The sequence below is a fragment of the Miscanthus floridulus genome, chromosome 12 (assembly GCF_019320115.1).
Source record: "Miscanthus floridulus cultivar M001 chromosome 12, ASM1932011v1, whole genome shotgun sequence".
NCBI classification, from domain to species: Eukaryota; Viridiplantae; Streptophyta; class Magnoliopsida; order Poales; family Poaceae; genus Miscanthus; species Miscanthus floridulus.
The window spans coordinates 35,525,014-35,538,018 of record NC_089591.1 but is presented as its reverse complement, the minus strand read 5'-3'; the positions used below and the strand labels follow the sequence as shown (position 1 = coordinate 35,538,018).

Below are 13,005 nucleotides of genomic sequence, written 5' to 3'. Positions count from 1 at the left end.
ACTATCTAAAAGTATAACTACAGTTTTGCTAGTGTGTTGCTATCTCTACCGCAAAAGGAGTAATACAATCAATGTAAATGCTGAAGCTAAAGAGCAAGGTAGAGATATGCAAACTTCCATCGATGACTCTGGTGTTTTTACCGAGGTATCGAGAAGCACGCAAGCTTCCCCGTAGTCCTCGTTGGAGCCCCTCGCAAGGAATCCCTCGCAAGGGCCAAGCTCCCGGTCGGGTAACTCCGTGGATAGCCTCGGGCCTTCCCCATGCATAAATGGGTCTCCGACGTGCCTTTCGGCAAGCCTCTCCCAGATGCTCCTCGCCGTCTTCACTATCAAGCTTCCAACCAAAACGCCGTGGGCCTTGTTCCCTTCGATACACGGTGGCGGCCACACCACAACCACGATTGGTGTGATCTCACAAGACTACAAGCCCCTCCGTTGTACAACAATGGTGAGCACAAGCACCGAGTGGTAAGAGGTATGCAAACCTGACTAAACACTAGGTCTAAACCTAGAGCAAGCGCATAAGCGATGGTCTAATCAACCTAAGCATTTCGCAAAGCACCTACGCTAATCACCTAATGAATCACTAAGCACTATGCAAGTGGAGATAACTAAAATGGTGTATCAACACCCTTGATATGTTTCCTCAGCTCCACACACTTTAAATGGCTGGTTGGGGGGTCTATTTATAAGCCCCACTGAGAAAGTAGCCGTTGGGGATGAAATCCCGCTTTTCTGCTACTGATCGGACGCTGATCACGTCCTGACTGGACGCGTTCGGTCGTCCCGACCGTTAGAGCCACGATCAATTGATCGGACGCTGCTAGCGTCCAGTGATATGCTATCGGACACATCCGGTCGCAATTTCGCCGCTCTGGAACCTTTCTGTACTCGATCGGATGTTGTAGTTTTTGCGTCCGGTCGATTTGCCGCCAGCATCCGGTCCAGTGTTCGGTCGCTGCTGCTGACGCCTGCTGTTGCCGAGCCTCTTGATCGGAGTGTCCGGTCACTTTCCGCCAGCGTCCGGTCACCTCTGTGAGCTTGTTTCTTCACGATCTTACGTACGGCTTGGTTCCTTTCTTTGTGCTTGGACTTTGCTTGATATCTTGGGTCTTCTCTTGTGCTTCTAAGGACTTGCTTATGGTGTAGATCATCGGATCTTCATGTCGCCTTTGTCCAAGTCATGTCTTGCACCCTATTGAACTACAAAACAATCACTTGCAAATTCATTAGTCCAATTTAGTTGTGTTGGTCATCAAACACCAAAATCCAAAGTAAATGGGCCTAGGGTCTATTTTCCTTACATGCACAACGCGCGCCCGATTGGAACTTCTGCACGGCGCGCACATTCATCTCCCGCGCTACCTTTCTCGCCCGGTCGCTGGCTCGCTGAGCGGCCACAGAGCAGGGCTTCTGCGGTGCCTTTCTCTGCCTCAGCGGCTTCCGCGCGCGTCCGCGTCTGCTGAAGCGCCGATGCCGCTTAGGGGCCACTTATGGCCCGAAGCGAAGCGGCAGCCTCCCGCGTAGCGCTTCAGCGCGCTTAAGCAGCCACTTAATATCGCTTTTTAGAACTTTAGCTACGGGACAACTAAACTTGTATACTAAAAACATACGGATCACACGATAAGATAACAATATTGTGAAATTAAATACCGACGTTAAAGTGACATTTAATCCAAAAAGCAAAGTCACGGAGAGCGCGTCGTCGCAGGCTCACAAACTCTACTGTATAGCCTTTCCATGATGTGGCTAAGATAATATTTTATATTGGCAGGAAGAAATCTTTGATGTGGCAAACATGGTAGCGATTAGAATAATATATAGGAAACAAGTAATAAAAGCTAACGCTACAACAACATTTTGTACATACACATCAAAACAACCAAAAGACAATAAAATCTCTTGTCACGCTATTGACCAAGTCATCTCCATGACGAGAAGTCTTCAAAATAAAATCATTTTCCATGCAAACTAAAATTTGGTTGAATTCGCGCCACTCTTGAGTTCAACATTTAACCACATCCCTTTCAAAGGCATATTTCAAAATTAATTTGGTGCGCTTCATTTTATTTTAGATGCATGAGTTTTGTTTCGGTCTTATTTGGAGTTTAACTCCTTAAACCCCCTCCTTTGTCCCTAAAAGAAAAGGAAAAAAATCCCTTTGGCCTTGTAACCAAGCAAATAGGCCTCCACCGCAGGCACAACATACTGCATTAGTATTTACTAAACAAGAGCAATACTGACATCTCTTGGTCTTTCCCATTGTCGAAAAACACAAAATGAGCTTCACAAACCATGAAGAGAACACATAACTCCAGGTGTTTATTACCCATTTTTTTAGTATGAGAAATGAAAATATAATCATATAGAATAATTACTTTATGATAATGTAGTTTTACAATTATTGAGAAGAGTCTTAGCAAACACTAGAAACCCAGGAGTGGCTTTGCCGCGCCCTACTAGATCGTCCAGTTATTGGAGTCCATCATAATAACTTAAAGCAATAGGTTGAGAGGTCATCACTGATAAGCTATGTTGTGCCTTTGGTGCTACATCCCGTGCTGATAGTTCGCCTTTGCTCTTTATTGTCAATAATAATAAACAACAGATCTCAAATGGAAAATGAGCTCCAAATAAATACAAAATAAAAATTATTTTTTATCATAAAAAATCATGGATTTAACAATAAATTGCACGATGGTGCGAAATAGCACACTGCATAAAGGTTATATATTATAATTACCAAAGTAGATAAACATAGCAAGATGAAGGATTAGATTTTCCAAAGCAATTCCACTGTTTTTCTAGAATTACCCACTTGACAATCAAGGGTTAAAATGACACACTTTGTACAATGGTGGATGGTGGAATTGCCATACTCATTTTGGGATTACTTATAATTTTCCTCGCACTACTATATGACATTTTGCTGTACTATAGTCAGAAATTTAGACTGCCACTAAGCCAGGCTTCAATCTGAATGAGAAATTAGGAAGATAGAAAAAGAACATTCCAGGCTCCTAGTACATGTACCTTCATTGGCTTCTTGGAGGCACCTACAAATTCTATTATTATATACAGAAACATATGTAGATGAAACCGTGAAAGTCAATGGAAATTTTGTGATTTACTTTTGTCGTCGTTTTTAGCAGGGTAGTGTAGGAAGTCAATAACTCTCAATTCATTGTAAATATCTACCTTTGCTTTCAACTTAATAAAACAACAGAACTCCTGCCATATTCGCTCAAAAAATTGGATAGAAGTAATGCCCATCTCAGATAAAGAGTGCTGCATAGAAGAGCACAGTACAAGTGTTTTGAGCACTATATTTTACCCATACACAGGTTTGTTCAGTTTGGATAGTACCTGCGACACCTTCTTGGAGCTAAATACGTGGTACATGGCACGTTCGTGAAAAAAAAAATATTTGGCCTGGTTCTAGTTCTAGAAACGAACAACCCAGTATGCAGATTAAAAATAACAAAAAAAATGGTAATGAAGTATAATATGATTGAAATGCAATCAAATTATTTTTTTTAAAAAAATTATAAATGAGATACAGCAGGTTAGGAGGTAATTATACATACAAAGAACTGATTTGTTTAATATACAGCAAGCAGGTGCATAACGAATTGCCTGATGCTCTGACATTTCAGTTTGAATAGTAGGGTCCTAAGAACTTGACTGAATATGAATAGTATAGTAACAAGCAATGCTTTTTTAGCACATGATGACATGTAAAGCACAAAGGGCATTAGTACCACAATAATAAGAAAATGAAATTTTTTGATTTTGCATATGGAAACTAATCTGCACCTGGTTTCTAGCCATTTGTACAACAAACTGAACTATCTAACTGATATAACTAAATACCTAAGCTGTGTACTTAACTGTTAATGGAAATGCAGATCGAGGAACTATAAAAGGTTTTGGAAAATAGATTATTGCAGGACTCTCCAAGGAGACGAAGCAAGAACTCTGAGGTGAAGATAGCGGCACCACAGCGGGCAGCCGACCGGAGCGAGTCCGGGGACCGAGCTAGGCGGAACGTACTGGTGCCAGTCGGCAAGCGCCTGCTACCATGGTTGCCACATACCTGTTCTCGCTGGGAGATGTTAGATATTTAGGAACAATCGTTGTACAGATAAATGCTGTATTACAGCGAAGCAAAAAAATCCAAAGGCAGTTCCTGTTCTCTTCTTCGCAAGCATTCAGCATTGTGATTTAGCATAAGAAAATGCAAGTTCATTTCCTTGTGTTGGATCTTTTTGTACTATCCTTGAAGATTATGTGTTCACATCACTGAATCTGAATTGTCAGCAGTAAGCCTATTTTTGTGACGTAAATTATGAATTGACATTGCACTTCGGCCTCTCAGTTTGAATATACTAATAGCCCATCAGAAGAGTAAACAGGAGGCAAAAAGTTGGTACAAATTACCAGTTTCGAAGCTATTCCAGTATGTTACTTTAACCCATCCTTTTTTTTGCCTCATTCCAACTGCATAAAAAAATATGTTAGGTGGCTAAATGCTTAGCATATTCAAAGTATGTGAGGCATATACAGTAAACAGGGAAAACCCAGTTCATTGTTATGACATGTTTATAATGCTCGGTACATACAGAAGGGATGCGGCATCAATAACATATTGTTAAGTGCAAATTCTAAAAAAAATAGTTCTTTATTTCCTACCTTCTTTGAGGTATAATCTTGCATATTATCACATATGACATCCAGGAGTTGTAGAACAAGCTCACTGAGCCTGCACCGTATATAGAACCAAGCATATAAATACAAAAGTAAGCAATGAAATATGTGTATATGGTAGATAAGTATGTGAGTCCACGCGATGCTTGTGAAGAACTAAAGATGGACTGGTCTCCTTGTGGAATGTTAATTAAGGGATAATTCCAATAAATATTTGTCCAGTAAATATGTATGTGGCATGCTATTTTTTTACCTATAATCACTGTCATTCGCCTCACTCCGACCTTTACAATTTAAGCGGCTGTGCAAGGCCAAGTGATTTGTCGGCGTCTCCTGCATCAGAGGATTCAGGAACACCCAAAAATTGATGGAATGGTGCCAACACCAAGAAACTAATATAATAATATGCTGCTAAGATTATGGAATGTTTGCTCTATGAATTGGGAAAAGAATTCATATCTGACAAAGATAGTAAAAATACTATTTAATCGAAATGAAACAGTAATCAGCATTGCGAAGAATGGCTGGAAACTCGGAATCACTAAATTAAAGGCAACTGAGAGAGAAGGTATTGATTCACTTACACTCAAAGAACGGCGTCGGACGGGATACGTGGCGCAGGTCAAGGTCGTGGTGGCAGAAGCCTACAAACATGGGTAGGCAGTATTAGCATAGCAACCAGTATTAGCAAGCATACTCCTTTTGGACATTTCATCGAGCACTGCAATGGCACAGAACAGCAAGGGCTGAGGAGACAGCAGTTGGAGACCATGGAGTGATGGAGAGGAAGGAGAACGCAGGGAAGAGACGATGGCAGGGCAGACACAGGCAAAGACGAAGACGAACCCACGAAATCGACGGCCACTAAAGTGGTGGTAGCGACCAGCGCATAGTGCCGCCTGCACCGTTGCGCCGCCAGGTCTGTGCTCGCCCGTGCGAAGCTTCGCACACGCCGTGGAGGTTCGGCGGCGCAGCCTGCCACGCCGCGACGCGCCGGGCCGGGGGAGGAGAGGAAGGGCGGGCGTTAGCGCGGTGACGCTGGCCGACCTGGAGCGGACACGCCGCCGACTAGAGGCAGTGCGGGCATGCAGGAGGCGAGGGCGCAAGGGAGAAAGCCAGGGAGAAGCGGAGGGGGCGGGCATGCGTGGCGCCGTCACCATCGTGCAGCTCGCTGGCCAGGCGGGGGTGCAGCGGCAGTGGCTGGATGGCCGGGCGAGGTCGACGTGTCTCGCGCCGCCATTTAGCCGGCGCTTGCACCGCTGCCCCACGCTCCATTCTCCGCCCGTGCCCCACTCGATTTGCCCGCTCCAAGTGCTGTTGGCGTTGCCTGCTCAACCCGTGCCTCAGTGCCTGCGGGGGAGAAGGGAGGAGGTGCAGGAGACGATGGAGCAGCAGGAGGAGGGAGACACGCCGGCGCCGTGCTCAACCTGTGCCTTAGTGCCTGCGGGGGAGAAGGGAGGAGGGGCAGGGGATGATGGAGCAGCGGGAGGAGGGAGACGTGCCGACGCCGGGGACGGGTTGTCTGCCGAGCGGGTTCGCGAACAATCGTGACCTTTTGGGTTCATGACTTAATGGGTTGGAGACCCGCGACGAGCCCGATCCAATGGTCCATATCGTGTTTCCGCCGGATCCAACGGTTTGCCAGTTAACGGGTGACGTGGCCCTAGCGGGTGCCCGCGGTTTGGGTGCAGGATTCATATTAAGAGATAAGATATGAACTACATCCAAATAAATAAAGACCATGGAAAAACATAAAACAAATTGTCTGTACACCGCGATGGTACTCAAGCAGTAAAGACACATTTACATGGCTTCAGTTGTTTATCTGTCAAATCCATCTTGTTCAAGCAAAGTGGACATTTTTCATTAGTTTGGTCGCTCATTGTGACTCTGCCTTAATAGTTGAAGAAGCAAGATAGCTGAAAACAGAAGAGTTACTCACCAGAATATGATACACAGTATAAGGTTGTACAGTTTCAGAACATGATTAATCTAAACAACAACATCAGAGAGATGTTGCAAAATATGAAGCTCCATTGACATAGGCACATAGCCAGCACCCCTGAACACAAACGACCTATGTCAGTTTAATCAAGGAATATGACAATATAGCTTTTATGACGACTAACTATTAAAGGTACGCATAATGAATGCCACTGCCGACGGGCCCCGCCCGTCAACCTCACCCTCCCCATCCCCTTCTTCCTCCTGAAGGGAAAACTGCTTCCGTCCCTGTTAAGTAATTTTGTCTTAAAATCCCTGTGGCAACATCCAAACATGCAAATTAAAACAACCAAACGACAGCTTGATGCATAAGACTTAGCATTTCCCATGGACCTATTAAAGATGGAGGCTGTAAGGTTATCACAATATTAAAAATTTGCCATGCTCAGTCAATTCAGTGCAGTTTTATGTACAATCATAATAAACAAATGTCATCAAATCACTATCTGACTCTTGCACCTGAAACTTTAATTTCTAACTCTATCCATATCAAATGTTTTCTCTTCATGAAACAAAGTTTTTTGGCAAGTAGTACAAGTTAGCTTTACTCATTTACACAAAACAGAGGCTATTCAATACAGTTGGCCAATTGATTTCATCAGTAGATAAAGATGGACATATATCATTTTCTGAATTATGACAATAGGCAACCTGTTTGAATGGATTAGTTCCTTGGGCTAAACAGCCATAGTCCCTGTCCTCCCAGTTGATTTAGTGATACTCTGTAGAATGCAGATGAATGGATCAAACATTAGTACAACTTTCAAGAGTCTTCAGATTGTAGCATACAAAAATTGTCATCTTTTTGATTCTGGAGTTTGAAATTTACTAATTACAGAATTGTAGTTATCTACAAATATTTATTATTTATATGCCTTAAAACTCTTAACACATTAAATATACAATTATTTCCAGTTGAGAAACCATACCTTTGAAAGGTACCAGTGACATTCAACATCTCCCAAGTAAGGCCCAAACTGATCCTGATATAAAAAGGAACCCACATGGTAAGAAAATAAACCAAGCCAGATCTTTAGATTGAAATAGTAAAGCAAGCACAAGCAAACTACCAAGAATTCTCTGAAGTGAACCTACGATCTCGCTTTGTACACCATCAAATCTGATAGGTCCAAGCTATGTACACAAACATTTGCAAATTGCAAAAAAAGAAAAAAATATATGAACATCTGAGGCCTCAAAATACTTACCATGCATTGAGGCATTCCCCTCACCGTCGCTGCTCTTGTGTCGTGCAGCACTACCCTCGTCGTCGCTGCTCTTCTGCCGTGCAGGAGCGCCCTCGCCGTCGCCACCTTGCGCTCTCGCTTCCCACACCACCGTTGCCACACTCCAGAGCCGCAACCGCATGCCTCCGTCTCCTGTCCACCGGAAGCAATGCATCCCCGCCTTCAGTCAGTTCTTCCATACAATCAAACTTTTAACCCTCAATACCATTTGGGTGGAGCTCGAAGGATTGACATCTGTGCATTCAGTTTTTGCTTAGATTTCTAGTCTAATTTATTCAGTTTTGCAAGGAACTTGTTCATTCTTATAAGCACATTATAGATAAAGCATCTGTGCATTCGAGATATTATAGATAAAGTATCTCTGTGTATTTGAGATATTCATCCAAAAGTTCACAATTCATGATTTGAGATTATATCTACCAAAAAAACATTATCGGAACATAAACTAACAAGAGAAAATTTGATCATGACTTTCAATGAGCAAGTTAGTATCACGAACACAAGGACAAGTGACTCAGTAGTCAGTGCTACGGGAGCATGTTGATACACTAAATATTGGAGTACAAGAACGAAAGCAAGCTGTAAACATGAGTATCTTTTACTGCAAATAAAGTGCGGGCGTACGTCCTGCTTCTTCTTGAACTCCTCCCAGGTGATGGTGTGCGTCTTGTTAAGGTGCGTGTTGTTAAGGCTAGCCAGGCGCGCCGCGCCGCATGTCACTCCGGAGAACTAAAAAAATCCCAGACTCAAAGAAATGAGGAAAAGAAAAGGGAAGCAAAGGGAGCAGAGCGTACGACCTCTTCGGAGATGAAGCAGATCACTCCACGGGAGACTCACCGCGGCGGGCGAACTCGAGCGCGGCGTGGCTGCACCGGCCATCCGAACCGCCGGGGGCAGGAGCAGGGAGGAGCGCGTGTCGCCGCTGGGAAGACAGAGATGCCGGCCGCTGGGAAGACAGAGATGCCGGCGGGGAAGACGGAGATGGCATCGCGATACCGGCCGTGGCGTCCTCAACTACGCACATTTTCTCCATCGTGAGACGGACGCAGCAAACCCTATTGGCCATCTGCTGCTTGCATCTAGAACAAGAGAACGAACCTGTACCCTGCTGAGGCGACGGCGTCACGGCGGCGGCAGGGGATTCAGGTCTCCCCCGGGATCCGCGCACTCCTCGGCTCCCCACTTGCAGCGCGTGGGAGGAGGTCCGTCGCGGTGATCTCGCGCTCGCTCGTGGCCGAAGGCGGGCGGAGGATGTCCATGGTGGAGTGCTCAGCGGCAGCGTCCGAGGCAAGGAGAGGCGCCGGGCTTGAGCTCCGAGCTCCCTAGGACGAGGCTCACCACTGCAGGCGGCCTGCGCAGATTGATGCGACTTACGGATTGATGCTAACAAACAACGTTAACAACGAAAGAAAGAGTGCTAGATTATAGAACGTATACACACTTTCATTGACATTTTACGGTACAATGAATTTTTTATGGTACTTTCCGATTCTGGCATTCTTTTTTTTTTTTGGCTATGAAACTAATTTTTCATTTATTATATACCTAGATATATATAGCATATTTAGGTGGTTTTTGTTTCTCTACGTACATAATTTTTATTATATATACTAGCAAAGTGTAGCACCTAGTTTTAAGAACAAAACCAGATACGCACCATATGTGAGCCCAGAAAGTCAAATCTCACATATAGTCATAAATAAGGGTAATATCAAAAGACAATGCTTAAATAAATAGCGTATTAGTATAAAGAATATAACCTCCGAGTATAAACAACGGAAAGACAACTCCGATCTTCATGTGAAGACTTTACTTCCACAGGGACAACTGACTGGTTGATCACAAGCCTAATTCTTCCAAACTCTAGCAATCTGATACCCATCCGGGATTTTTTCAAAAATTTAAAAAATAAAGCAAGCGTAAGTACATGTCGTACTCAATAAATATAACATGGGGTTCATGAGACTCAAAAGGCTGACACTGGTTAAATGCGATTAGCTTTTAATGAGTCATCTTTTAGCAATCGGGTGGCAACAAGTTTATTCGGAAGCCCATAAACACATGATCAGGTAAACATGAATAATAAATAGCATAAACAGTAATCATTAGTAAGCATCTTTATCATCAGTATCATCAGTGTTCATCATCTATTTCGTAAGGGTTTCAAGGCCGCTTGTGACCGTGAGCACGACTGATATACCAGTTTTACACTCTGCAGAGGATGTACACTTTCACTGTGAGTCGTGATTTACCTTTTTCGTTCGAGGTGATCAGCCTCTTGATCCACTACCAAGGAAGGTCGGCAGGGTTCACTATAAAGCCTTTCAAAGGTTCGTCTAATAAGTTGGAGCCATTAGATTCACTCAGCAAACAGATATAGAGTCCCCCTTTCCGATGACACATTGACACGTAACCTATACACATGGGGACAGAGGTCGCTCTATACCTGATTCGTCAAGCCATTCTTACGCCAATAAAGATAACCACTAACAAACTAGAAAAGGTCCTCATACTGAGATAAAGCCAGAGCCATATAGCCCTCAGAGCTATACTGTAAGTCCTGGATGATCACTTACAGATAAATCCTTAGGAAGAGGAATCTAGAGCACCATAAAATAACCCAATGCTCTAGCCCCCTTGTTCTATGTTGCTAAAAGCATCTTTTAATGTTTATTGCATATACCATTAGTCAAGTTACAAGATCATGGTTGTAATTGAGCACTAGTATCAAACTACCCAATGCAATTTTCCATAGGAATCAAGGCACAAGGTATAAAGTACTAGGAAATCCTTAGTGGTAGTAAAGGTAGACATATGCAGTATGAATTAAATGATTAAAGGTGTATAGGACACCAAGGAAGATTCCATGCTATACTTGCTTTAAAACACCGATCCTTCGGTAAGCTTTAATCTTCAACGTTCTTCTTCTTCTTCTTGATCACCGCGTATATCTCACCAACTGGACGAAATCATAAAGCACCACACAAGCATCCATACAATCATACACGAAGCAAACAATAGAACTAAATCAGAATAGTACACCAATCATAAAATCAACATGAAAAGTTTGTAAAACGAATCTACGTCTCACTACGAACACACAGACGCGAAAAGCACACTAATCGGAGCTACGGTGAAAAAGAAGCGACTACCGGGAGTTTTATATTATAAAATGAAAAGGACAACTACTAGCTTGATATATTTTAATTGAGCAAAACCATGTGAAGCATATTAATCCAGATTACACAAAATCACATTTTATTTTGAAAACTGAGTTAATCTAGCCATCTTTTACTAACATATATTATCGTATAATTCAAGTTAGATTTTATCTTTGCCAAAATAAAAGAGAGCACCTACTCGAACTACATATGGCTTGGATTTGAGCTAAACAAATTATTATAATATAAAACACATTGGTGACTGTAATTAATTAAACCATATAAATATTTGCATATAAAATGTCGAAGTGTGACACCTATATTGTTTTTAAGTTAAAAAAACTCGTTGCCTGTACATTAATCAAATTAATTAATATTTATCTATAAACAGTGAAACATGCGGCATGATCAACTTCGCTGCTAAATAATCGATTACATCGACACGAGCTTAACGCAACAAGAACAAACTAAATCGGAGATAAACGATAAAGATATCAAGAGTTTAAGGTTTAGAAAGGATTATTTAGCAAGAATGATATTTTTGGTGCTTCACGTTCAAACGATAGATTAAAGATAAAGATGACTATCATCATGGGCAAAGGAATCAATGCATGGAGCGGCTGACCTTCATATATTCATCAGGGTGCTCGTTTGCATGCTGCACGATGTAGCTTGCTAGTAGCAAGGACAGGGCGATCGATTTGCAGCTGCATGAGATGGAGTGAAGTTGATTGACAAAAGGAAGGAACACGATTAAGCATAAAAAAAATAGATCGAAGGGATATAGGAGATCGACGTGCAGGATGGATTGTGCACCTACTCTGCTGGCTTTGTAGCGCTTAATCGCTGACTTGCACGTGCATGTGCAAAACGATGTCAACTTGGTGGTCTTGCTCGCATGCATGAAGGCTTGCTCTCGATCCGTTGCTCACATGCACGATGGCCTTCTCTGGCGTGAGGCAGCGTTGCGGCAGCTCGCTCCTCCCGACGTTTCGAGAAGTAACGAGGCAATGGTGGCATGCAGCGGAGCTCGGCGGGTGCTATTTAAGAGAGCCGGTGGCTTGGGAGGCATGGCAATAGGAGGAGGCGTGAGCGGCGTGGAGTCGTGGCAGCGGCGGAGTCCATCTCGGGTATGGGTGGAAGGAGAGGGGCGGAGCTGACAGGCGGGCACCACCTGTTGGCGTAAGAGAGAGGAAAGGGGATGCACGGCGCGGCAGCTTCGGCTGGGCCGCCGCGAAGGAGCGGGCGCAGGAGAGAAGCAGGCCAGCTGGGCCAGACTACGCAAAAGAGGAAAGCGGGAGCAGGAGTGGCAGGTGGGCCTATGCGCAAGAGGGGAAAACAGGCCTACACAGGAGAGAGTGGGCAGCCGACGCTGGAACTAGGCCAACAGGCCAAAAGGGAGAGAGGGTTTTCCTTTTTTCCAAATCCTTTTCTAGTTTGTTTTAAAAACCAAATTCAAATGTAAACCAAGTGCAACTTCAAATAAAGTTTTGAACATACTTTTCAATTCTAAATAAAAGTGAGCAAATTTTAGTAAGTTTTTAAAAATAATTTTTACAACTTTTTAAATTCTTTTATTTTCAAATTTTCTTTTTCTTTTACTTCAAAACCATTTTTAATTTCTTTTGCAAAAGCAATTCTAACTATTTTAAATTTTAAATCAAAACCACTCAACCAAATACATCAAATGCAAAGGCATGTATGCTCAAATATGTTGCTAATCCTTATGATGAATTTTAATTTAATAAAAAAATTATTTTCCTATATTTTCATGAGCACAAAATTCCAAATTAAATCATTTTAGCTCCATTTTAAAAAATTCAAAATTTAGGGTGTTACAATTCTACCGCCTTAAGATGAATCTCATCCCCGAGATTCGGAAGACG

The 13,005-nt window shown here is 43.0% G+C and overlaps 1 protein-coding gene across 12 annotated transcripts; it reads right to left on the bottom strand.

The window, feature by feature from the left end:
• Window positions 1-960: 960 nt before the first annotated feature.
• Window positions 961-9,369, bottom strand: LOC136497342 (uncharacterized). Of its 12 annotated transcripts, none has more exons than XM_066493137.1 (12): window positions 9,057-9,368; window positions 8,796-8,972; window positions 8,583-8,687; window positions 7,920-8,090; window positions 7,782-7,845; window positions 7,641-7,694; window positions 7,363-7,433; window positions 5,292-6,966; window positions 4,961-5,040; window positions 4,693-4,762; window positions 4,441-4,500; window positions 3,686-4,105 (listed from the first exon to the last, which is right to left on the bottom strand). In XM_066493137.1, the coding sequence occupies exons 2-6, from the start codon at window positions 8,835-8,837 to the stop codon at window positions 7,663-7,665; spliced, it is 414 nt and encodes a 137-aa protein (XP_066349234.1). In that variant the 5' UTR covers window positions 8,838-8,972; window positions 9,057-9,368; the 3' UTR covers window positions 3,686-4,105; window positions 4,441-4,500; window positions 4,693-4,762; window positions 4,961-5,040; window positions 5,292-6,966; window positions 7,363-7,433; window positions 7,641-7,662. The 12 variants fall into 12 exon arrangements, 9 of the variants coding, with proteins under 9 accessions (XP_066349234.1, XP_066349233.1, XP_066349237.1 ...); XM_066493136.1 differs by having other exon boundaries at window positions 5,292-6,939; XM_066493140.1 differs by having other exon boundaries at window positions 5,292-7,433; window positions 8,561-8,687.
• Window positions 9,370-13,005: the final 3,636 nt, after the last annotated feature.